The 26,480-nt window shown below is 37.4% G+C and overlaps 1 protein-coding gene across 26 annotated transcripts in view; it reads right to left on the bottom strand.

Annotated features, from left to right (window-relative positions):
• The window catches only part of TMCC1 (transmembrane and coiled-coil domain family 1), a 261,462-nt gene that overhangs the window by 152,851 nt on the left and 82,131 nt on the right, over positions 1-26,480 (bottom strand). Inside the window, exon 1 of one of the 26 annotated variants that reach the window (XM_074404141.1) lies at positions 1-14,334. The exons of the other annotated variants lie outside the window; for them this stretch is intronic. Within the exon in view, the coding sequence (XP_074260242.1) occupies positions 1-141 (141 nt within the window). The 5' untranslated portion in view covers positions 142-14,334. Of the gene's footprint in view, positions 14,335-26,480 lie in introns of those variants that run through there. 26 annotated transcript variants of the gene reach the window in all.

Below are 26,480 nucleotides of genomic sequence, written 5' to 3'. Positions count from 1 at the left end.
CTGATGTTCTGGTCCTTCTGGGAGGAGGAGTGGCGTGCTGGGGTCGGACAGCATCTGCTCCAAGTAGGAGACGGGTAACTGCACCAATTCCTCCCCTCTCCAGCCCTCCCCGAAGAGAGTGTCCACTGCAGACAGCAACATTCCCTTCTCTACCTCCACCTTAGGTAGTCCTCTAAGGTAAAGCAGTGTGAAAAAAGGAGGTGGTGAAAAGCAAGCCCCTCACTGTACCAGCTCCCTGCTCAAGAACGAAACTCCTCCCAGCTGGGCTCGGCAGCTGTGTAGCTTTGTCTAGCATAATTGGCCAAGCCTTTCCTCTTATTCACAGGGAGGGGTCCTGCTTCAGGAAGGGATATCAGGTGCAGAGAGGCATACTCCGACAGTGACTTCAACTTGTCCCAAAGTTAAACACATTAAAGTGGCCTCCTAAGGTAATTGCCTTCCCTTGTTGGAATAAAGTAATTTTTAAAAATCTACACACAAAACAAACAAAAGGAACAGCTCAGAGTGAATCAATGCAGGCAAAGAGGTATGAAAAATAACCATAAGAGCAGTTCCAAAAATTTTTCCTATCTTTGCCACTCTTCCTCTGTTTGGGTCTGCTTCCAGACAACCACTGGGAGGACAACATTTCATTTAAGGAAACTTTCCAGTCTATGTGCTCCTCTTGGAATTGTTCAGTACTTAATAAATTTAGTAACTGATTAGGGCAGAACTCATCGGTATATAGATATATTTTTTCCTGTTCCAGTGCCTTTCAACTTCCCGTGAGCAAAATTACATCATATGCTACATTTAAAGCCTTTGTTGGAATAAGCCTACTATGTACAGTCACTATGTTAGGCAGTTCACATTTATTATCCCACAGATTTCTCAAAACAACTCTCTAAATTTTGTATTACAACAGTCCTCCCTTACCTGAAGTTCATGACCCACAGTCAACTGCAATCCAAAAATACTTAAATGGAAAATTCCAAAAATAAACCATTCAGAAGTTTTAAATTGCGTGCCTTTCTGAGAAGCATGACAAAACCTCATGCCATCCTACCTGGGATGTGAATCATCCCTTTGTCCAGCATATCTAGCCCTGGCTCCCACCTGCTAGTCACTGAATAAGTGATTTGGTCATCAAACTGACTGTTGCCTTATGGCAGTGTTGTATTCAAATAACCCTTGTTTTACTTAATAATGGTCACAAAGCACAAGAGGAGTGATGCTGGCCTACTGTTCTAATTGTTCTAGTTTATTGTTACTGTTAACATCTTATTATGCCTAATTTCTGAATTAAACTTTATCACAGATATATCTGTATAGGAAAAAACATAGTACAGCCATGTTTTCAGTTAACATGAGCCACATATGACAATGGTCCCATAAGATCATAATACTGTTCTGTCTACCAGCAGTATGCTAGGGGAAAAAAAAAAGATTATAATACTGTATTTTTATTGTATCTTTTCTATGTTTAGGTATGTTTAGATACACAAATACATACCATTGGATTACAACTGCCTACAGTATTCAGTACAGTGACACACTGTATAGGTTTGTAGCCTAGGAGCAACAGGCTATACCATATATCCTAGTTGTATAGTAGGTTATGTTATCTAGGTTTATGTAAAGACACTCTATGATGTTCTCACAATGATGAGATCATCTAACACATTTCTCAGAAGGTATCCCATTGTTAAATGACATGAGGCTGTATATACAGGGTTCAGTACTATCTTCAGTTTCAGACATCCACTGGGGGTCTTGGAAAATATCTCCCATGGATAAGGGGAAACTACAGTAGTATCCCAACTCTTCAAATAAGTAGCAATTTCTCTCTCTAAAACCTCAATATGGCTCACACGTGTAATCCCAATGCTTTGGGAAGCTAAGGTAGGAAGACTACTTGACACCAGAAGTTCAAGACCAGCCTGGGCAACAAAGCTAGACCCTGTCTCTACAAAAAATAAGAATAAAAAAACTAGCAAGGTGTGGTAGCATGTGCCTATATAGTCCTAACTACTCAGGAGACTGGGGTGGGAGGATTGCCCAACTCCAGGAATTTGATGCTGCAGTGAGGCATGATGCTCCAGCCTAAGCAACAGGGTGAGACCCTATCTCTAAAAACAAAAAATAAATAAAACCTTAATATTATGAGGAAACCATATAGTGTTTGTAACTTTTTTCTTCAGGTAAGAAACATGAAAATGAAGTTAAAAAGACAAGTTTTTATGCAATGATTATTCTCAACTATGTCCATATCATACACTACCAACATCCAATTATCACCAAATAGGATGCAAAATTTTAAAAAATATTCACCTAAAAAATAACACACATATTTGATAATATCTCAGGAAGACCAGAGAAGATGCATCAAATTCAAACAAATAGTAGGATGCCAAGTCTCAAAAAAAAAAAAAAAAAAAAAAATTACCTAACCAAAATGTATATATAAAGCATTTTTATATGGGTGCTGATGCCTGTAATTTCAGCACTCTGGGAGGCCGAGGCAGACAGATCGGTTGAACTCAGAAGTTCAAGAATAGCCTGGGCAACATGGCAAAACATCATCTCTACAAAAAAAAATCACACACACAAAAATTAGCTGGGCATGGTGGCACAGGTCTGTAGTCCCACCTACTCAGAAGGCTGTGGTGGGAGGATCACTTAAGCCTGGGAGGCGGAGGTTGCAGTGAGCCAAGATCCTGTCACTGCACTCCAGCCTGGACGACACAGAGACCCTGTGTCAAAACAAACCAAACAAACATTTTACTCTTAAAAACCTTAAGCAGAAAAAAGGTTGAACATAACTAAGTGTACTTTTTTCGTAAACTTCCAAAGCTAAAAAGCTTTTAGATCAACAACTATAACCAAGAGTAAAGACTCCTTCACACCTAAGGTTCAAGAGAACACAATATAACATAATAGCTAAGCTAACTGATTAAAATTTAATTCCAAGCAGAAAGTAGGCTGACACAACACCCGAGTTGTGTGCTTTTTTGGTTTTTGAATGGTAAGAGTACCAGTATCTCCATTTTTCTCCTACAGATAATGAAACAGAGTACTCTGAAATCATCACCTAGGAATGTAGGAAGGATTAAGGAAATACTGATGTGGAAAAATAATGAAGTGCCTTACAGAAAGACATACTGCCTTAAACACATACTGTTTCTTATTGATTTAAGCAACTAGAATCCCAAATTAATGCTATAAGAGAAAAAAAAAAGAGAGAGAGAGAGAGACAGGTGTGAAACAAATGGTAAGTAAAACCTAGTTTCTCTCACTAAGAAGGCAATCTGTTTTCAGCCTAAAGAAGTGTTCAGAATGTTTTTTACTAATGGAATAGAAACATAAATAGTAACAAAATTCAGTCATTTCTCCTTTCTAAATTGCACAGATTTGTTAACTATTTTCCTACAAACTGCACAAATGGGAATAGCTCATCATTAACAAATAAGAAAGTAATAGGCTCTCTCTTTCAGAAATTAGTATTCTTTTAGTAACTGTCCACATTTAAAGCAAGGAGAGAAGAAATCCACTTTCAAAATGTTTAGTCAATAATGCTGCCAGTTTTAGGATTTTCTGTGGCATTTCAGGCCTCTGAAATGATGAGATTCTTATGGCAATCCCACAATAAATAACAATACATATAGCTTATTTTATTATACTCACCTGAAGAACAGATTAAGTAATTTATGTAGTTATTTACAAAAACCCCTGCAACTGTCAATATAAATAACATGAAAGCAGAGGAATTTGTTAAGTAGTAAGAAGCTAAAAGATGCTGGTGATTAAAAATTTGAGAACCTAACCATATACAATTCCTATCTTGTGAGGGTTGATTTAAAGAACAACTAACCTTACCAAATACGAACTTTATTTGGGTGGCTTGGACAAGGCTCTTTGAAACATGCTAAATTAAGCCTGACTCCTTTTATATTAGCAATCTTTTGGGTTCCACATTTCTTTCTCCTAAAAAAACTCATAACATGTGTTACCTGCAGTAAATAAACAAAAGGAAAAAAGGAAGGTAAGAAGGGAGGAGCCGAAAGTAGTTTCAAGAGGCTATTTGGCCCAGTTCCTTGTATCCCACTAACTCATCAAACAAGGCTGTTGCCTATTCCGTAATGGTATTTTTCAGAGATGGCATTTCCACATGCTCCTCTATCCTCTCTTGGCAAGGTTATGGTCAAGATGCTGATTTTCCTAAACACATTCTTACTTTAAAACCATTTTCTATTAGATTCTCTGTGAAAATGTCTTGAAATTTCATATCGACACACAAATTTATTTTGTGTGTATGTGTATGTATGTACATACACACATTCACTGTTACATATATATACACAATCATAGCCATAAACATATAAAGACATAAAACATCTATGTCCATATCAAGATATAGAATATCTGCAGCCCCAAAAGGTTCCTAATCTCTTCACTGCTCTTTCCTCAACAGACAACTGTAATTGACTTCTATCATAAATAACTTTGCTTGTTCTTGAATTTCATATAAAGGAATCTTGTGTGCGGTTTCTTTTGCTCATCATGCCTTTGCAATCCATCCATGCAGTTGTGTGTAACAGTTTTTTATTATTATTACTTTATAGTCTATGCCAGTGTGTGAATAATAGCACAATTTATCCATTCTACTTTTGGATCTCTGCTATATCTACTTTTTCTCTATTATAAATCTGCAATAAAATTATCATAGATTGTTTTGGAGCTCATAGATTGTTTGCATATTTTTCTTGGGTATATACAGCCTAGAAATGGAAATTCTATAAGGACAGAGTAAGACTATGTTTTACCAGGTATTATTAAATGGTTTTCACTGTGGTTGTATTAATTTACACTCTTACAATAACATATTGATGTTCCAGTTGCTCTATATCCTTGCCAACTCTTAATTTTTTTTTAAATTGGATTCATTCTGATAGAGGTATCATAGCATCTCACTGTGGTCTTGTAAACCTTTTTAGGAAGTTACTTAGAACTTAATTTTTCATCTTTAGACAAAGCTATTTTCAAAATCTCTTGAAGTTAGTTCTGTCAGTTTTCTCATTTTCTGTATATCCTTCCATGTGAGTATTCATATAATGCCACTCTCCTTGACAATTTAACATAGTTCTCCAAGTAGATGTCATATTTTGCTATTTAACCTTTAAGCATGACTCTCTAAATACACAACCATTCATTCCATTAGTATTTATTATGTACCTACTAAGTAAGCACCAGACAACATGATTATTTTTCACTATGTTGCAAAGAACACGTAGCAATTACATAAATAAAATCAAGTCCTTAAAATAGTTACAAGGTATTTCATGTGCTGATAGTTTCTCACTCTCCACACATTTCACACTACTTTCAATGAACTCCAAATCTCAGCTTACATTTCTATTCTTTCAGGAATGCTTTCTCTATCAACCCTCACCAACCCCTTTTCCATTACTGATTCTTTCTTCTCACACCATATGGTAATCTGCTTGTTTGTATCTCCTTCAACAACTCCAGTTCTTCAAGGGCTAAGATCCTATCATATTCATAGCAATATATGAATGGCTAGGATCCTATCATATTCATGGCAATATCCGTTGCATGAACGGCTTAAAAAATATAAGACAGTGCTTGATGGCTCTATAAAACTTTACACTGTATTTCTTTCTCTTACCTTCCTCCATCTCCCCTACCTACAAACTCCCTAATCTTTCCATCTACTTAAATTCCACTAGTTTTTCTTTTCCATTTTGTAAGAATTAATTTTATTAGCTGCTTGTCGATTATTTATCTCCCATTTATAAATGGCCCATTATGAGTTAACACCGTCCAATAAAATATTTTACCTATAAAAACTGAGAAAATATAAAAAAAGAAATAAAATGTATTCATAAAATAACTGTGCAGAAATAACCACTACTAGTCTTTTCATAAATTTCCATTTGGGCTTTTTTCTTTATTCTTGATTACATATTTTGTTAATGTTTAATTGCTGTAACCACTATTATCAGTATATCCTTCCTTCCTATGATTTATGTGCTTATCTGCCTATAAAGGTATACCGCATTATATACAGGTTAGTTAAGTTTGTGTTTTTTTTTAATCCAACCAGTATTATACTACACATATTATTTGTGACCTCCTTTTTTAAAAATTTAACAATTTACTCAAATTTTTCTGTCAGTACATATGTCCTACATTATTTTAACCGTCACACAGTATAGTATAAACAGAACAATTTACTTAGCCATTCTCTTGATGACCATTTAGGTTACTTCCACATTTCTGCCAGTACAAATATTTCTGACTGTACACACCTGTTTTTGTTTGTTTCTTCCAAGATGGAGTCTTGCTCTGTCACCCAGGCTGGAGTGCAGCGGTGCAATCTTGGCTCACTGCAACCTCCACATCTCAGTTTAAAGCAATTCTCCTGCTTCAGCCTCCCAAGTAGCTGGGGTTACAGGTGCACACCACAGCCTGCTAATTTTTATAGTATGATACTGGCTGGATTAAAAAACAAACTGAACTAACCTGTATATAATACTGTACACTTTTATAGGTAGATAAGCACATAAATCATAGTAAGGAAGGATATACTGATAATAGTGGTTATAGCAATTAAGCATTAATAAAATACTTAATACAAAAATACTTTTAGTAGACACAGGATTTCACCATGTTGACCAGGCTGGTCTTGAACTCCTGACCTTGTGATCCGCCAGCCTCATCTTCCCAGAATGCTGGGATTACAGGTGTGAACCACCGCACCTGGCCCATGCCTGTTTTTGCTTTTGTGAATTGTTCTCCAGGGCAGATGCTAACATATGATCCTATACTCAAGGCCCAGCCCAAATTCATTTTCTCTAGAAGCAAGATCAGTCTACTTCATGTCATTTCTAATTCTTCACTCACAGTAGTTTCTGGACAATTGATCATTGTCAATTGTCGACAAACTATCGACAAGTGATAGTTCTTGTACTTTTACATGTTCTATTTGGCTTCTGTACTAAAAAGTGTTATTTAGTGTTTCTGGCATCAGAGCTGTCTTTCATCAAGTTAAAAATGAGCACTTTGGGAAGGCCAAGGCAGGCGGACCACAAGAGGAAGAGATTGAGACAATCCTGGCCAATATGTACATTAAAAATACACAAAAAATTAGGTGGACGTGGTGGCACATGCCTGTAGTCCCAGCTACTCAGGAGGCTGAGGCAGGAGAACCAATTGAACCTGGGAGGTGGAGTTGCAGTGAGCCGAGATCGTGCCACTGCACTCCACCCTGGCAGCAAAGCAAGACTCTGTTTCAAAAAAAAAAAAAAAAAGCACTTGAAGGATTGCATCTTTTACTTTCTGTACCTCAACTGTATACTGCCTTACATATAGCAGACATTTAATAAATATTTGTGAATGCCAGGAAAACCTTAAGAGGATATATAGCCTTGTCTTGACATTAATATGTAACTATTCTATTATCTTATTTCTATACTCCAGTGTAAGATTGCATAAACTCTAAAGTTGAGATATCAATGCTTTGAATTTTTCTATTTGTAGACATCAACCTCACAAAGGACAAAACCAAATGTCTTACTCAAGTCCAAAATATTACACCTATCATTCCCTTTTATTTGCACATTGTACAAAAGAAAGAAATTACCTGGCAAAATTTATCACTTCAAAAAGTGATACTAGAGAGCGTACCATCATCAAGATGGTGAACTAGGAAACACAGGCCCTCTTTCCCCCAGAGATACTGAGTTTAAAATAATGTGTAAACTACAATACCACTGTAAGAACTATAGAGACCACTGTAGTCCCAGCTAATTGCAAGGCTGAAGCAGGAGGATTGCTTGACCTCAGAAATTGGAGGTTAGAGTGAGCTATGACAGCACCACAGCACTCTAGCCTGGGTGACAGAGTGAAACCCCATCTCTTAAAAAACAAAAAACTATAGAGATTAGCTGTGAAGCAATAGCACCTAGGCCACTGTAAACAAGACAGTACTCCTGTGAAAGGAGAAGGGAAAGCTTGTGGCATGTTGCACACCTATTTATGCCCCTCTCTCCCTACATGGCATAGAATAGAGCAACCACGAGGAATCTCTAATGAGATTCGGGACACACTATTCCAATTTGTGCCACTTTGGCATTTGAGAAAACCATAGAAACAGGAAAGTCTCTCTAATCTTCTTTTTTGTCCATTTTGTGTTGTTATAACAGAATTCCAAAGACTGGGTAATTTAAAAAGAAATTTATTTACAGTTCTGAAGGTTGGGAAATCCAAGGTTGATGGGCTCACCACTGATGAAGGATTTCTTTCTGCATCATACCATGGCAAAAGACAGAAGGGCAAGAGAGCATGCACAAGCGTAAAAGAAAAGGGGCCAAAGTCTTTTGTCAGGAACCCACCCTCACAATATCTAATCCACTCCCATGGTAATGTCATTAATCCATTCACGAGGGCAAAGTCCTAACGACATAATCACGTCTTAAAGGTCCTACCTCTCAACACACAAAATGAAATATTCACCCTTAAAAAGAAAGGAAATTCTATTACATGCAACAACATGAATGAACCTTGAGGACATTATGCTAAGTGAAATAGGCCAAACACAAAAAGACAAATACCTTATGATTCCACTTACATGAGGTATCTATAAAGTAGTGAAACTCAAAGAAATGAAAGAAATGAAACTCAAAGAAATGAAAGTAGAACAGAGCGTGAGGGGAGGGTAGAAGGAAAGGAGGAGTTACTATTTAATGGGTTTAGAGTTTCAGACTTGAAAGATGAAAAAGTTGTGGAAATCTGTTTCACAATAATATGAATACACTTAACACTTCAATATGGTTAAGATGGTACATTTGTTATGTGTTTTTACCACAATACAGAAAGTGATACTAATTACATTTCTATTTTCATGTATAGTGCCTGATTTGGCACTTTCAATTTTATTTCCTTAACCCTTGCTTTCCTTTTCTTGCATTTAGGCATGGAATTGAACAGGTAACTTTTTCCAGAAAAGTTTTGACTCCTCAATACAAGGCTTTAAAGACCCAGAATGCACACAAACACAAAAGGCTTACTGCCAAGACTCCTTATAAATGAACAAATATCTACTCTTTTGATTTGTTCTTTTTAATATCTTACTCATAATCACACAATGTTAAAAAAATTATTTAAAAATATAATCAATTTCTCAGTCCTTATCTAAATTCCATCGCTCATACTTAGCATCTTAAAAATGACAATAATTACATTAAAATAATTAGAATACTAAATGAAATCATTATATGTCTAAGGTTTTGTTCTTTCAAGTGGTATTCCTTGTAATTGCTGGCAATGCCCCAAGCACATTGAACATGAACATAATTACCTTAGTCAGAAAGTCAAACAACTCTTGTCTCACAGACTACAAAAACATCTCTAGCAGTGAAAAATGAAAACGCTGGTCAACATAAAGGCCCCAAAGACCACAAGAATGGTTAGCAAACCAAGCAACAAGGGAGAATTGTTTAGAATTGTTACGTTTTCCTATTAAGAGAACCATTTTGGCCTTATGAAATGTCATTCTTTATCTCCAGTAATACTTCTTGCCTTAAAGTTTAATTCATCTGATGGAAAATATACCATGCAAATACTAAACAGAAGAAAGATGATATAATATAGTTACATTTTTTGTGGTATTCTTTGAGTGGTTACCCTGCAAATTACATCATGCATTCCTAACTTACAGTCTACCTTAGCCAAATCCAAATAATACATGGCCTTTAAAGCAATTTACTTCCATTAGGCCTACCCCGACCCCTTTTGGCTACTGTTGATGCATATTTTATTTAAAAAAAAATTATTATTTTTTTTTTTTTTGAGACAGAGTTTTGCTCTTGTTACCCAGGCTGGAGTGCAATGGTGTGATCTTGGCTCACCGCAACCTCTGCCTCCTGGGTTCAGGCAATTCTCCTGTCTCAGCCTCCTGAGTAGCTGGGATTACAGGCACGCGCCACCATGCCCAGCTAATTTTTTGTATTTTTAGTAGAGACGGGGTTTCACCATGTTGACCAGGATGGTCCCGATCTCTTGACCTCGTGATCCACCCGCCTCAGCCTCCCAAAGTGCTGGGATTACAGGCTTGAGCCACCGCACCTGGCCTTTATTTTTAAAATGTTTTAAACCCCAGGACACTTTAATTATCATTTTAAAGTTCGATTACTAACCTAAGGAAACACACACAAAAATTATACACAGAGTAAACAAAATTAAGTAATACTATTTTGGCTAAATTGAAATTTGCTGAAATCTTATGCAGATTCAAAGCTTGTCAGCCAGGTATCTGGAGAATGTGTGGTAGTATTCAAATTTGTGGGCACTGTGTATTTAACTGTCACATCAAGGAATTTAGAGCTTTCAGCCTCAGTAGTGTAGAGCTTGTAGCATATCACAGGAACCCTGATGCAGCTCTAGGACCTACTAGTTGTACTCAGTGGGACCTCAACTCTCTCCCTTACTTAGTATGAAAAAATCCCCGTTTTACCTCATCCTTTTCTCCTACCAGAATGTTTCCAAGAATGCTACAGAATGAATTCCTATACTGGACAGAAGAGTCTTTTAACTTAAGCTGTTATGGTACTTTATTATGCTGCATAAAACCACCACTTTTGTGAGCCAGAACTGTTCAAATATTGGCAATTTCAAATAGTTCAAAGTAACATTCAAACATAAGACATACTAAAACCCAGGCCTCAGTTATATACCTTAATCCAGATTTCTTTCACCATATTAAAATTAAGAAGACTAAGCCTTAATACCAAAAGTCCCCCCTTTCTTTTTTTGAGACAGGGTGTTGCTCTGTCACCCAAGTTGGAGTACAGTTATACAATCTCAGCTCACTGCAGCCTTGACCTTCGGGGCTCAAGCAATCCTCCCACTTCAGCCTCCCCAAGCAGCTGGGACTGTGGGCGCAGGCAACCATACCTGGCTATATATATACATATTTTTTTTTTTTGTATCTTCCTAGAGATAGGGTTTTGCCATGCTGGCCAGGCTGGTCTTCAACTCCTGGGCTCAAAGAATCCACCCACCTTGGCCTCCGAAAAGTGCTGGGATTACAGGTGTGAGCCACTGCACCTGGTCACATTTAAAAGATTATTCTGTCTATGACACTGTAGGCCAATGAAAACAAAATGACATGTTTGTTACTCAGTAAAGAGAATTTGAGACAGAAAGTAACTACCAAAGTGATTTTGCTATAGTTTTTTTGTTTGTTTTGTTTAGTTTAAAAAGAGAGAGACAGAGAGAGAGAGAGACAGACAGACATACAGACAGACAGACAGGGTCTCGCTCTGTGGCCAAGGCCAGAGTTCAGTGGCGAGATCATAGCTCACTACAGTCTCAAACTTGTGGGCTCAAGCGATTCTCACCTCAGCCTCCTAAGTAGCTGAACTACAGGGTGCCACCACACCTAGCTAATATTTTTATTGTTTTGTTTTTGTAGAGATGGAGTCTTGCTATGTGCCCAGTCTGGTCTCAAACTCTTAACTTCAAGCAATCCTCCTACCTCAGTCTCCTAAAATATTGGGATTACAGGGGGTGAGCCACTCAGTCCAGCCAGAAATGTTCTTTTAATTGTTAGAATTAGAAACAATGGATTCTAGTTTTTGTCTTTTTTACTTCAAAACTGTAGTTCCCTATATTTCAAAAGGCTGTGTATGTGCTGAACAAAATGAGTAACCTGGATTAAAATCATTAGAAGTGAAATTCCTAGTGATTTCTTTACTTTAGGGACAAAGAAGAGTTTAGTGGGCAAGCCTGTATCAAAGCCCCTTAAAGTTCTATTCTAATACAAGTTTGGGAAGCATGGATTAAACGTAGAGGATTCAAAAGACTTATCCTAGCTCTTTACTGAAACTGAATAATAAAAGGCATAAACCTACAAAGGCAAAGAGAATTGGAGAGAAGGCAACAATAGATAAAAGACGTCAATAAAATAATAAAAGGTGAAAAACAGATTCTAAGGACAGACAGACAAAGCCAAAAGATGAGAATTTCAGTCCTTTTCCACCTCATTTTACAGAACATAGGCACCAAACCTAATTATCACCACCATCATTCACTCATTCCCAAAAGCAAAGGTTTTAACAATTTCTCAGGGAAAAATGGAGAAAAGACCTACAGATACTGATAACTGAAGGGCCCTGCAGTAAACTATTACCTGTCCTCACAGAGTTTCCCATACCATTTTAATGCCTCTCTCAAATAGGAGAAGAAAGCCATGACTGACCAGACACTTGAGAAAAGTCTTTTTTTTCTTTCTTTTTTTTTTTTTTGAGATGGAGTCTCACTCTGTCGCCAGGCTGGAGTGCAGTAGTGCAATCTCGGCTCATTGCAACCTCCACCTCCCAGGTTCAAGCACTTCTCCTGCCTCAGCCTCCCAAGTAGCTGGGACTACAGGAGCGCACCACCACGCCCAGCTAATTTTTGTACTTTTTTAGTAGAGACGGGGTTTCACCATGTTGGCCAGGATGGTCTCAATATCTGGACCTCGTGATCCACCCGCCTTGGCCTCCCAAAGTGCTGGGATTACAGGCGTGAGCCACTGCACCCAGCCAAGAAAAGTCTTTAACATAAAAGACAGAAACTAAAACACTTAGTGGGGAAGAAACTCAGAATAGACAGACATATTATAAGAAGCAAAAGAAAATATCCTCAGAGACAAAAGAAAACAAATATATAGGGCCGGGCGTGGTGGCTCAAGCCTGTAATCCCAGCACTTTGGGAGGCTGAGGTGGGTGGATCACGAGGTCAAGAGATTGAGACCATCCTGGTCAACATGGTGAAACCCCATCCCTACTAAAAATACAAAAAATTAGCTGGGCATGGTGGTGTGTGCCTGTAATCCCAGCTACTCAGGAGGCTGAGGCAGGAGGATTGCCTGAACCCAGGAGGCAGAGGTTGCAGTGAGCCAAGATCACGCCATTGCACTCCAGCCTAGGTAACAAGAGCGAAACTCCGTCTCAAAAAAAAAAAAAAAAGAAAACAAATACATAAAACAAGAAAAGGATGCTACAAAAAAAAAAAAAAGCATTCATAGACAAGAAAAAGAATCACTCAGCAAATTAAAAACATAATAGCAGAAGTAATATATTTAGTGAAATAATTGGAAAATAAATTTTAAGGAAATCTCCCAGAAATTAAAACAAAAGACAAAGAGAAAAATAAGAAAGAACAAAGAAAGCACCACTAAATGATAAGTTAGGAGATCTAACCACTGACTAAGAAAAAGATATATAGGTGGGGGAGAAAATTAAATAAATCATATGAATATAGCTCTATGTGATAACATGGCTCAATCTTAGAAACGTATTTTTGCATAAAAAGCAAGTTCTAAAAGACTATATAAGCTATGGTACCATTTTACAAAGCTCCCAACCAGGCAAAACTAAACAATAGTTGTTTAGTGTCAACAATTTGTAGTAATTATTCTTTTAAAAGTCAAGGGACTGAAATACATAATTTAGGACAGTAGGAGAGCTGTAAAGAGTTACGAAAGCATGGCAATGGCAATGTTCCCATTCTTAAGTTGTGTGGCTGGTTCACAGGTAGTGTATTATTGTGTGTCATAGCTTATATGTTTATTTTATATGAATAGAATGTTACACAATTTAAAATATAGAATATAAAAATAATATTGAAAGAAGTTTTTAAAAACCAATGTTTCCAGATCCAGTGTTTGAGTTTTCCAGATTGAAAGGACTCAGAAATTTTCCAGATTGAAAGACTCTTAAGGTTGGGTACTTCTAAGTCTGCTGAGTATTTCTGAGTCCTATGTCTTGGGCTGCCAAGATGACCCACACCAAGGCCCATCATTATACAACTTCAGGACAACAGAGATGAGTTTTTTGAAATTCTAGAGAGAAAAACAGGTGATACCCAGAGGGTCAACAATCAGAATGGCACCAGATTTTTTTTTTTTTTTTAATTAAATCAATACTAGAAGCTAAAAGCTAACAATACAAGTGTTTTATATAACACATGGGGAATTTATTTCCAACCTAAAATTCAATACTCAGCCAAACTACCATTAAGATATAAAGGTAAGGCCGGGCGTGGTGGCTCAAGCCTGTAATCCCAGCACTTTGGGAGGCCGAGGCGGGTGGATCACGAGGTCGAGAGATCGAGACCATGGTCAACATGGTGAAACCCCGTCTCTACTAAAAATACAAAAAACTAGCTGGGCGTGGTGGCGCGTGCCTGTAATCCCAGCTACTCAGGAGGCTGAGGCAGGAGAATTGCCTCAGCCCAGGAGGCGGAGGTTGCGGTGAGCTGAGATCGCGCCATTGCACTCCAGCCTGGGTAACAAGAGCGAAACTCCGTCTCAAAAAAAAAAAAAAAAAAAAAAAAGATATAAAGGTAAAATAAATTTTGAAACGGGTATAATTTCTGAAAAATTATCTTCCATGCACCCTTATTCTATAAGGCTCCTAGAGAATATGTTTCAAGAAAAGGAAGGAATAAACCAGAAAGAGGATATGAAATCAAGGAAACAAAGAATCTTATTTATTAATAGATTAAGGAGTCCCAGAACAAATGATGTGCAATGGTCTTGGAGAGTAGTCAATTCAGATCAGAGGGAAAGTGAGAGCTAGTATATTTCCAAGAAAAACCGAAAGTGAGAACAGTACATACTGTTTCGAAATAGGAGAAATATGTAATGTAGATGACAGGGAGATGGATGCAACAAACCACCACAGTATGTGTATACCTATGTAACAATCCTGCATGATCTGTACATGTACCCCAGAGCTTAAAGTGTAATAAAAAAAAATAAAAATAAAATATTGAGAAATTTTGGGAGGATCGTTTGAAACTGGGGTAGGGGTGGGCGATCAAGGCTGTAGTGAGCTGCGATTGTGCCACTGCACTCCGGCCTGGGTGACAGAGTAAGTCCTTGTCTAAAATACATATGTATGTATATATAAATAAGGCCAGGCACCGTGGCTCACACCTGTAATCCCAGTATTTTAGGAGGTCAATACAGGCAGATCACCTGAGGCCAGGAGTTTGACACCACCTGGCCAAAATGGTTAAATCTCTTCTCCACTAAAAATACAAAACTTAGTGGGTAAAGTGGTGCACACCTATAAACCCAGCTACTCAGGAGGCTGACGCCGGAGAATCACTTGAACCGAGGAGGCGGAGGTTGCAATGAGCAAAAGAAGTGTTGCTGAACTCCAGTCTGTGCAACAAAGCAAGACTCCGTCTCAACAAAAAAGAAAAGAAAAGAAAAAAATAAAGAGAAAGAAAAAAAGAAAAGATAAAAATAAAGAGAAAGAAAAAAAGAAAAGATTGAGCGATCTACAGTTCTTTCAGAATTTGGAGAGAACCCAATGCTAGTTATAAACAACAAAAATTAAAGCAATTAACTCCAGAGACAGCAAAAAGTCATATAAAAAGGGAAGTGTAATCATATTATACTACAAAGCTCAAGCCATAAATATATTTACATTGGCATAATGTAAACAGTATACTGAAATATAACAAATTTTAATAAGCTATGGATCAGAACAATAAGACTAATAAGATAAGAAAACTAAAAGATCATTTTCATTATAGAAAGTCAAGATATCCAAAATAGAAAAAAAATTAGCAGCAAAAGCATGTTATTTAGAAAATATTTCTATAAATTCCAGAATAAAAATTTAAAAATCAAAAGTTATTAACAAATTTTACTTGGGGTAGGTATGCTGAAAAAGAAAATACTTGTTCCTGAGAGCTTAAAAAACCCAGAAGATTATATTAAATAAATCTACAGAAAGTTGTCACAAAAAATAAAATTTAAAATAGTAGATTCACAAGCAAGTAAAATGTTTCATACGCCTAGTGTTGGAAAGCAAAGACATAACTTTTAAATTCCTGGTTTTAACAATTCTCTGAAAGACTAAGGACATAAACACATATCTGAAATAGTATTAACTTAATTTCATTTGTTCCTGTAGCTTACTGTTAGCCTAAAGCCACACAATTCAGCCTTTGTTTGTCAGGATGCATTTCAGAGCTTACAGCTGTAATTTTTTAAATGGCACTATAACTATACAGTATTGTGAAGCCACAAACAGTAAATAAGAGACACAGACTGACAGGAAACAAACAAACAAACAAACAAAACCTCCAGGATGCAAAAGAATAGAAAGATAGTGTTTATAGAAAAATATATAAAGCACTGAAATCGTACAAAAAAAGAATGGCTTTTGATATTTTCCACACTGAACATTAATGCATTTTGCAAACATTTTTTTTCCCGGTTTCAGTGGTAGTCAATTCTTTTTTACCTCTTTTTAGGTAAATCCCACTAAAACAGTACATTTAGTCTTGATGGGACAAAGCAAGTTACTCATCTTAATAAGGGCACTGATTTTATTTAGTTTTACTGATTTTATTTAGAAAAACATTAGAGCTACAAATCCTCATAATGGTGAAAACAATACAATCCTCATAATGGTGAAAGTAAAACTTGTCTTGAATTTCTGTACTAATCCACATATCTCTGCACCCTAATGCAACAAAAGATACTGATACACAACTATGAGCAAAAGTCAAGCTGACTGCAGTGGCTCACACTTGTAATTCAGCACTTTGGGAGGCCAAGGCGGGCAGATGGCTTGAGCTCCGGAGTTCAAGATCAGCCTGGCCAACATGGTGAAACCCCATCTCCACAAAAACATGCACAAACCAGCTAGGTATTGTGGCAGATGCCTGTAGTCCCAGCTACTAGGGAGGCTGAGGAAGGAGGATCACTTAAACCCAGGAGGCAGGGGTTGCAGTGAGCAGAGATCGTACCACTGGGCGATAGTGAGACACCGTCTCCCAAAAAAACGAAACAAAACTATAAGCAAAAATCAAGCGACAAATATCACAAACTAGTAGGTAGACCTAAAACAGGTGATTTATACTGTGACCTAAATCCTCCTTAACTAGAATCAGATCACAAAACCTTTATACCCATTCTCATAAAGCTACACTTCTAACAATAGAAAACAGCTTGCATTTTATCTTTATGCACAGAAACTTAAGGAAGTTGACCCTTTATCTTAAGGCTCAATAGGCAAACATTCCTAAGAAGAATTTGCTAATCTCACAAATATTTATCTGCTTAAACTGAATTTGATTCTATGGTATAACTCATCACAAATTATGTAACATAAAGACAACGTATGACACACATGGAATATGAAAGGAGGCTTATCAAAGCAATGTTTCAATTCATAAGCAATCACATTTACAACAACAAAATTAGGTGAATTGTTTCCTTCAGGTTTTTTGCATTTTTATAGAAAACAATTCTTTTTTTTTTTTGAGACGGAGTTTCGCTCTTGTTACCCAGGCTGGAGTGCAACGGCGCGATCTCAGCTCAACGCAACCTCCGCCTCCTGGGTTCAGGCAATTCTCCTGCCTCAGCCTCATGAGTAGCTGGGATTACAGGCAAGTGCCACCATGCCCAGCTAATTTTTTTTATTAGAAAACAACAATTCTAAGGAGTAGAAAACCTCAATACTGTTCTTTCACCTAGAACAATATATAGGTGTGTCTTTAACATCTACAATTATTGAAAACAAGTTTAATGTTATTGGAAAGCCTCTGGTGAGCTTAAGGCAGAAAACTATGTTTAAGGTATTCTAGTCTTATCCTATGGTAAAATGGTTACTTAATTGTGCATTTGCCCAGCTGCTTGAGTTTTTTATTAATAAACCAAGAATATGCTCTCTACATCTGTGTGGCTTCTTCTAATAAGCTTCTATTTCACTAAAATTCTAAAACATATTCCTCAGAGCATCCACATGGGGAAGGTTATACTGATCAGTTACTCTGATGCACTATTTCATTGTTAAGCTTACAGAGAAGTGCTCAGAAACAAACATCAGAATTAGGCTGCTCACTTTCATGGCCATTCTTAAATTTATTTTTAATTTTTTAGAGATAAGATATAACTCTGTTGCCCAGACTGGACTGCAGTGGCCCAGTCAAAAGCTCCCTGTAACCTCAATTGTTGGGATCAAGTGATCCTCCTGCCTCAGTCTCCCAAGTAGCTTGGACTATAGGTCTGACTAATTTTTTTTTCATTTCTTGTAGAAATAGGGACTCACTATGTTGCCCAGGCTGGTCTCAAACTTCTGTACTAAAGTGATCCTCCCACCTCAGCCTCCCAAAGTGCTAGGATTTTGGGCATGAGCCACGGTGCCCAACCATTTGGATACTACATAATTTTTTAAAGAAAAGTGACCCTGAGATAAGAATTTTCTCAGCACATCTTCAATAAATGCAAGACTATCCATTTTCAAAAAAGAAATCAAGTTTTGGGCCAGGTGTGGTGGTGAGGTCAGGGGTTTGAGCCCAGCCTGGCCAACGCAGCGAAACCCTGTCTCTCTAAAAATACAAAAATTAGCTGGATATGGTGGCATGCACTTGTAATCCCAGCTACTCAGGAGGCTGAGGCAGGAGAATCGCTTGAATAGAGAAGGTGGAGGTTGCAGTGAGTCGAGATCATGCGACTACACTCCAGCCTGAGTGACAGACCAAGACTCCGTCTCAAAAGAAAAAAAAGAAAGAAAGAAAGAAAGAAATCAAGTTTTGGTGATTCTTACTTTTCAATACTCCTAGATTCATTAGTACAGAAGGGCTTTTGCCTTTGTGTTAACGATGGGAAAAGGCCAGATACGTTAGCTCAAGCCCATAATCCCAGCACTTTGGAAGGCAGAGGTGAGCAGATCACTTGAGTTCAGGAGTTCGAGACCAGTCTGGCCAACACTGTGAAACTCCATCTCTACTAAATATACAAAAATTAGTCAGACATGGTTGCCCACAACGGTAGCCCAGCTACTTGGGAAGCTGAGGTAGGAGAATTGCTTGAACCTGGGAGGCAGAGGTTGCAGTGAGCCGAGATTGTACCACTGCACTTCAGCCTGGGCAACAGAGCAAGACTCTGTCTCACCAAAAAAACAAACAAACAAAAGCCAATGAGAAAAAAAAACAGGGTATTATGTAAAAGAGGAAAGAATACCACCACAACTGTAACAAAGAAACTTAAGCTGGTACTGTGTAGGACTAATATCCCATCTACAATACTCAAATCAAATGTCTGGTACTGAGATTTCACTTTTAATACCTCTGTTCAAGATATTTTATTGAAGAAGCTATAAATTTATTGCAGTTTATCTTCACTTGCTGGATTTCACAAAACAAATACACCACCAACCCCCCAAAAAAGAAAAGGTAGAGACACTAAGGTTTTGTTTTTAAGGTGAGATAATTTTAAGCTTAAAAAGATGAGGCATATTTAAGACTTAAATCTAACATGAAAAGCTATAAAAACCTTGGAAGATAACCTAGGAAATAACATTATGGACATAGACTTCATAACAAAGATGCCAAAAGCGATTGCCAACAAAACGAAAAATTAACAAACGGGACCCAATGAAACTAAAGAGCTTCAGCATACCAGAAGAAACTATCAGACAGTAAACAGCCTAGAGAAGGGGAGAAAATACCTGCAAACCATACATCCAATAAAGGTCTAATATCCAGAATCTATAAGGAACTTAAATCAGACAACCCTCATTAAAGAGTGGGCAAAGGACATGAACAGACACTTTTCAAAAGGTAACATTCATGCAGCAACAAGCTTTGGAAAAATACTCAACAGCACTGATCATTAGAGAAATGCAAATCTAAACCACAATAAGATACCATCCCACACCAGTCAGAGTGTCTATTATTAAAAAGTCAAAAAACAAAAGATGCTGGTGAGGTTGTAGAGAAAAGAGAACACTTACACACTGCTGGTGGAAATGTAAATCAGTTCAGCCATTGTGGAAAGCAGTCTGGTGATTTCTCAAAGAACTTAAAACAGAATTACCATTTAACCTAGCAATCCTATTACTGTGTATATTCCCAAAGGAATATAAATCATTTTTCCATAAAGACACATACACATGGAATCCCCCTAAATGCCCATCAATGGTAGACTGAAATAAGAAAATGTGGTGCATATATACCACAGAATACTATACAGCCATAAAAAATAATGAGATCATGTCTTTACAGAGCTGGAGGCCATTATCCTACGCAAACTAACACAGGAACAGAAAAACAAATACCGCATGTTCTCACTTATAAGAGCGAGGTAAACACTGAGTACATATGGACACAAAGAAGGGAACAACAGACACCAGGGCCTACTTGAGTGTAGAGAGTGAGAGGAGGGCGAGGATCAAAAAACTACCAATGGGTACTATGCTTCTTATCTGGTTAATGAAATAACTTGTACAAAAAAAAACCCCTGCAATATGCAGTTCACCTATTTAACAAACCTACCCACATACTCCTGAACCTAAAATAAATATTTTTTAAAAAAGATGAAGCTATTCCATTTCCACTGAAGAAGAGATTATTCTTAATGAAACAGTACTTATAAATGTTAGAGGAAATTTAATGATTTGAAAACTTGTCCTTAAGTTCTTTTACTTTTTTTTGTTTTGTATAATGAAGCGGGGTAAATGATGAAAGTCCATTGTTGGAATAACTATTTATATATTTATTCTCACAAAAAGTTGAGTTGTAGGCTTGCAAAAAGCGTTAAAACTTTTTCCTATGTGGAAACAGCTTGACAATTTGAAAACCATCAAATTTCTAAAGACGGTAGGAGGAGACCAGAGCATAAGGTTGAGATAAGATGCTAAACAATTCCCCAGTGTACTCCTGAACCAGATCTTCACTCACAGCCTAATTTTCCTGCAGTGTTTCAATTTTAAGTACTCATCCTGTAAATTCCTACATAAAGTGACAGAATCTTTGTTTCTAATATTTTCTTTGTGATCTAACATAAGTTGTCATCTCTTTAAAATAACTTGTTATGTTTGTTGTAAGCCTCATGGTAACCAAAATGCAAAAACCTATTGCAGATTCACTAAAAATAAAAAGCAATAAATTAAAAGATACTACCAGAGAAAATCACTTCACCACAAAAGACAATAATAAAAAAGGGATGAAAAGAGGAGTTACAAAATGACCAGAACAAGCAACAAAATGGCAGTAGTAAGCCTTTACTTATCAGTAGTAACACTGAATGTAAATGGACTTAATTCTCCAATTAAAGGCATAAAGTGGCTGAATGGATAAAGAAATAAAACCCACCTATACGCTACCTACAAGGAACCCACTTTTTTTTTTTTTTTTTTTTGAGATGGAGTTTCGCTCTTGTTACCCAGGCTGGAGCGCAATGGTGCAATCTCGGCTCACCGCAACCTCTGCCTCCTGGGTTCAGGCGATTCTCCTACGTCAGCCTCCTGAGTAGCTGGGATTACAGGCACGCACCACCATGCCCAGCTAATTTTTAGTATTTTTAGTAGAGACGGGGTTTCACCATGTTGACCAGGATGGTCTCGATCTCTTGACCTCGTGATCCACCTGCCTCGGCCTCCCAAAGTGCTGTGATTATAGGCTTGAGCCACCGCGCCCGGCAAGGAACCCACTTCTACAAAGATACACATAGAATGAAAGTGAAGGGGTGGGAAAATATAGTTCATGCCACTGGAAAACAAAAAAAAGGAGGAGTAGCTATACTTAGACAAAATAGAATACAAATCAAAGACTATAAGAAGAAACAAAGTAGGTCACTATATAAAGATAAAGTGGTCAATTCAGGACGCCAATGTAACAATTTTAAGTATCTATACACCCAACATCAGAGCTCCTAAGTATATAAAGCAAACATTAGTAGAACTAAAGGGAGAGAAGCTGTAATACAATTTTAGTAGGGAAGATCAACACCTCATTTTCAGTAATGGACAGATCACCCAGACAGAAAATCAACAAAGAAACACCAAAGTTAAAGTAGACACTATACTTAATAGACCTAATTGACATTTATAAAACATTTCACCCAACTGCTGCAGAATACACATTCTTTTCATCACCACAAGGGAACACTCTCCAGAAGAGACTATATCTTAAACAAATCTCAACAATTAAAAAAAATCATATTAACTTTTCTGACTACAATGGAATAAAGCTAGAAATGAGTAACATTCATAGCAACAGAAAAAAAAACTCTTTAAATTTATATGGAACCACAGATAGCCAAAGCAATCCTGAGCAAAAAGAACAAAATTGGAAGTATCATACTACCTGGTTTCAAAATATACTACAAAGTAATAGTAAACATATTAGCATGGTACTGGCATAAAAACATACACACCAATGGAACAGAATGGAGAACTCAGATATAAATCAACACATTTGTAGCCAATCCTTTTTAACAAAGGCATCAAGAATATACAATGGGGAAAGAACAGTCTTTAATAAATGGTGCTGGGAAAAATGGACAACCACCTGCAGAAGAATGGAACTGCACCCCTATCCCTCAACATATACAAAAATCAAATCAACATGAATTAAAGACTTAAATCTAAGACCCAAAACTATAATACTAGAAGAAATCCTTGGGGAAATGCTACAGGACATTGGTCTGGGCAAAGATTTTCTGTGTAAGACCTAAAAAGCACAGGTAACCAAAGCAAAAACAGACAAACAAGAACAAACCATAAAAAGCTTCTGTACAGCAAAGAAAACAATCAGCTTCTGTACAGCAAAGAAAACAATCAACAAAGTGAAAAAGACAACACACAGAAAGGGAGCAAATATTTACAAACTATCCATCTGACAAGAAATTAATAACCAGAATACATAAGGAACTTAAACAACTCAATAGCAAAACAAATCCAACTTGGGCAAAACAGCTGAAGAGTCAATGGCACACAAATGGCCAACAGGTATATGAAAAAATGCTCAACATCACTAATCACCAGAGCAATGCAAATCGAAACCACAATGAGATCACATCACACCAGTTAAAATGGCTTTTATCAAAAAGACCGGGAATAACAGATACTGGGGAGGACATGGAAGTATGCTGTTGGAAGAAATGTAAATTAGTACAGCCACTATGGAAAACTTTAAAAACTAAAAATAGAACTACCATATGATCCAGGAATTCTACTACTGCATATATAGAAAAAAAATCAATGTATCAGACAGACATCTGCATTGCCATGTTTATTTGCAAGCACTATTCACAATAGCCAAAACATGGAATCAACCTAACTGCCCATCAGTGGACCAATAAAGAAAATGTGGTTGGTATACAAACACAATGAAATATTATAAAGCCATAAAGAAGAATGAAATCCTTTCATTTGCAGCAACACGGATGGAAATGGAGATCATTTTGTTAAGAGAAATAAGCCAAGCACAAAGATAAATATCACATGTTCTCACTCATATGTGGGAGCTAAAAAATAGTGGATCTCATGAAAATAAAGAGTACACTGGTGTTTACCAGAGGCTGGGAAAGGTAACAGAGAGGGAGAGAAGGAGAGAGGTTGATTAATGGGTAGAAAGAAACGGTCTGATAGAAGAAATAAGACCTAGTGTTTGATAGGTAAGTAGGGTGATTATAAAAGATAATAATTCAACTGTTCCTAACACAAAGCCAAGACAAGGCCAGGCATAACGGCTCATGCTTCTAATTCCAACACTTTGGGAGGCTGAGGTGGAAAGATTGCTTGAGCCTCGGAGTTCAAGATCAGCCTGGTCAACATAGCAAGACCCAATTTCCACAAAAAATACAAATAAAAAAAATAAGCCAGGTGTGGTGGTACACACCTGTAGTCCCAGCTACTAGGGAGGGTAAGACAGGAGGATTTCTTGAGCATAGAAATTTGAAGCTGTAGTGAGCTATGACTTCACCATTGCACTCCAAACTGGGTGACAGAACAGAGCCTGTCTAAAAAGAAAAAGGAGAAAGACAAGACAAATATTTAAGGTGACAGATATCCCAATTACACTGATTTGGCCTTTATAAGTTAAATAAATGTATTAAATTATCACATGTACCCCCAAAATATGTAAATCACATATCAATTTTAAAAATTAAATTTAAAAAAAGGCAAGCACATTTGATTCAGGTTTCTGGGGCAGTGTCAACTGTTATTTAAAACAAAGCAACCTTATTGACCGAAGTAAAAATTCTTGTTTTTCACCCATAAGAGTTGGCCGAGTGTAGTGGCCCATGTCTCTAATCCTAGCATTTTAGGAGGCTTAAACTTGCAGATCACTTGAGCCCAGGAGTGCGAGACCAGCCTGGGAAACATGGGGAAACCCCATCTCTACTAAAGACACAAAAAATTGGCCAGGCATGGTGGCATGTGCCTGTAGTTCCTGCTACTCAGGAGAAGAATGAGGTGGGAGAATCACCTTAGTGTGGAAAGTCAAGGTTGTGGTGAGCCGTGATTGCACCACTGCACTTCAGCCTGGACAATGGGAGTGAGACCCTGTCTCAAAAAAAAAAAAAAAAAAAAATAGAAAAGAAAGAAAGAGTCTCTACAAAGTTCACAATCTAGGCCAACATTTGTTAAGAACTTGGGGTTATATTAGAGTTAACCAAGAAAACAGCTTTTAAAATATACTACAGACCCAGGCCAGGCATAGTGGTTCATGCCTGTAATCCCAGCATTTTGGGAGGCTAAAGAGGGAGATAATACTTGAGCCCAGGAGTTCTAGACAGGCCTGGCCAACATGGTGAAATTCCATCTCTACTGAAAATACAAAAAAATTGGCTGGTTGCAGTGGCACACACCTGTAATCCTAGCTACTTGGGAGGCTGAGGCACAAGTGAAGAACTGCTTAAGCCCACATGGCAGAGGTTGCAGTGAGCTGAGACTGCAACACTGCATTCCAGCCTCTGTCTAAAAAAAAAAAAAACCACTACAGTCAATAAGAATCATTAAAATAATCAGTAATTTCCTCAAAGAACACTCAGCAATTCCAAAAGTTATCAGCAGAGAGCTTCTAGACATCATGGTTAACTGAAGTTTCCTCATAACACCTTTCCCAAGTAAGCCAAGGAATTAATTCATCCCTGGCACTGATATCTGCAAAAAAGATGGTTTAAGTTCAAATTAAACTGTAAATATCTGATTAAGATTCTAGTTCAAAAATCACACCTGGGACTCTATAACAAAAAATTTATCTTCAAGACACACAACCAATATTCAAATGTCAAACTGAATCATACAATCAATTTTCCTAACAACTTCAGAGAAACTGCCATCTCTTTAGAATACTATTTGTAAAATCTAGCTCTGGGCATGGTGATTCACAAGTGTAATCTTAGCACTTTGGGAAGCCCAGGAAGGAGGACTGTTTGAACCTAGGAGCTCCAGACCAGCATGGTCAACCCAGTGAGACACGTCTCTACAATAAATTTAAAAATAAGCCATGTGCAGTGACATGTGCCTGTAGTCCCAGCTACTTGGGAGGCTGAGGTGGGAGGATCGCTTGAGCCCAGGAAGTCAAGGTTTCAATGAGCCATGATCACATTACTGTACTCCAGCCTGGGCAACAAAGCAAGATCCTGTCTCAATCAATTAATAAAATCTGTGAACTTTAAGATCATGTAATTACCAACTCAAAAAATTTGACAGAAAAGAATATTTACTATCTTACTATCCAAAGGGAAATAAATTGCTAACAAGAATTTCTTCTTCTTACGCCCCTGAAGACTATCTCACATCTTCATATTTTGATTTTCTTAGTGGCTGAAATTTCTATTAAGCTGAGTTGTTTGTTTTTTTTTTTAAAGACAAAAAGTCTCACTCTGTCATCCAGGCTGGAGTGCAGTGGTGCGATCTCGGCTCACTGTAACCTCTGCCTCCCAAGTTCAAGCAATTTTCCTGCCTCAGCCTCCAGAGTAGCTAGGACCACAGGCGTGTGTCACACCCGGTTAGTTTTTATATTTTTAGTAGAGACACGGTTTCACCATATTGGTCATGCTGGTCTCAAATTCCTGTCTGCAGGTGATCCATCCACCTTGGCCTCCCAAAGTGCTGGGATTACAGGTGTAAGCCACTGAACCCGGTCTTTTTTTAATTTTTAGTGGAGATGGGGTTTCACCATGTTGGCCAGGCTGGTCTGAAACTCCCAGCCTCAAGTGATCCACCCACCTCAGCATCCCAAAGTGCTGGGATCACAGGCATGAGCCCCCGCATCTGGCTGGGCATTATTTTTTAAGAAGAAAATGAAGAAAATATAGAACTTCTTTGGATTTCTGTGATCACCAGCTATCAGTTTTAAAGAAACTTTTAAAGAAAAGTTTTAAAAAGAAAACATTTTACAAAACAAATTGAGCAGTGATTAAAATATAAAGATAACTGAAGGGCTAAGTATAATAAATGCATTCTTAAACATGCCACAACTCTTAATTATTCTGAAGAGTATGTCTATACATTAAATACATAATACTACAAATACAAAGTAAGAAAAATTAGGTGCATGGTGTCAGGGTTGGGTAATGACGTAGGTGACATTTGGTTCATCTCTAACACCAATTTAAAATAAGGTAGGAGTTGAGCCTGGTCCAAGTGCAATAGTGTTTATACTAATTAATCACA

The sequence above is a fragment of the Saimiri boliviensis genome, chromosome 8, assembly GCF_048565385.1.
Source record: "Saimiri boliviensis isolate mSaiBol1 chromosome 8, mSaiBol1.pri, whole genome shotgun sequence".
NCBI lineage: Eukaryota > Metazoa > Chordata > Mammalia > Primates > Cebidae > Saimiri > Saimiri boliviensis.
This window is presented reverse-complemented; position numbering and strand designations above follow the sequence as displayed.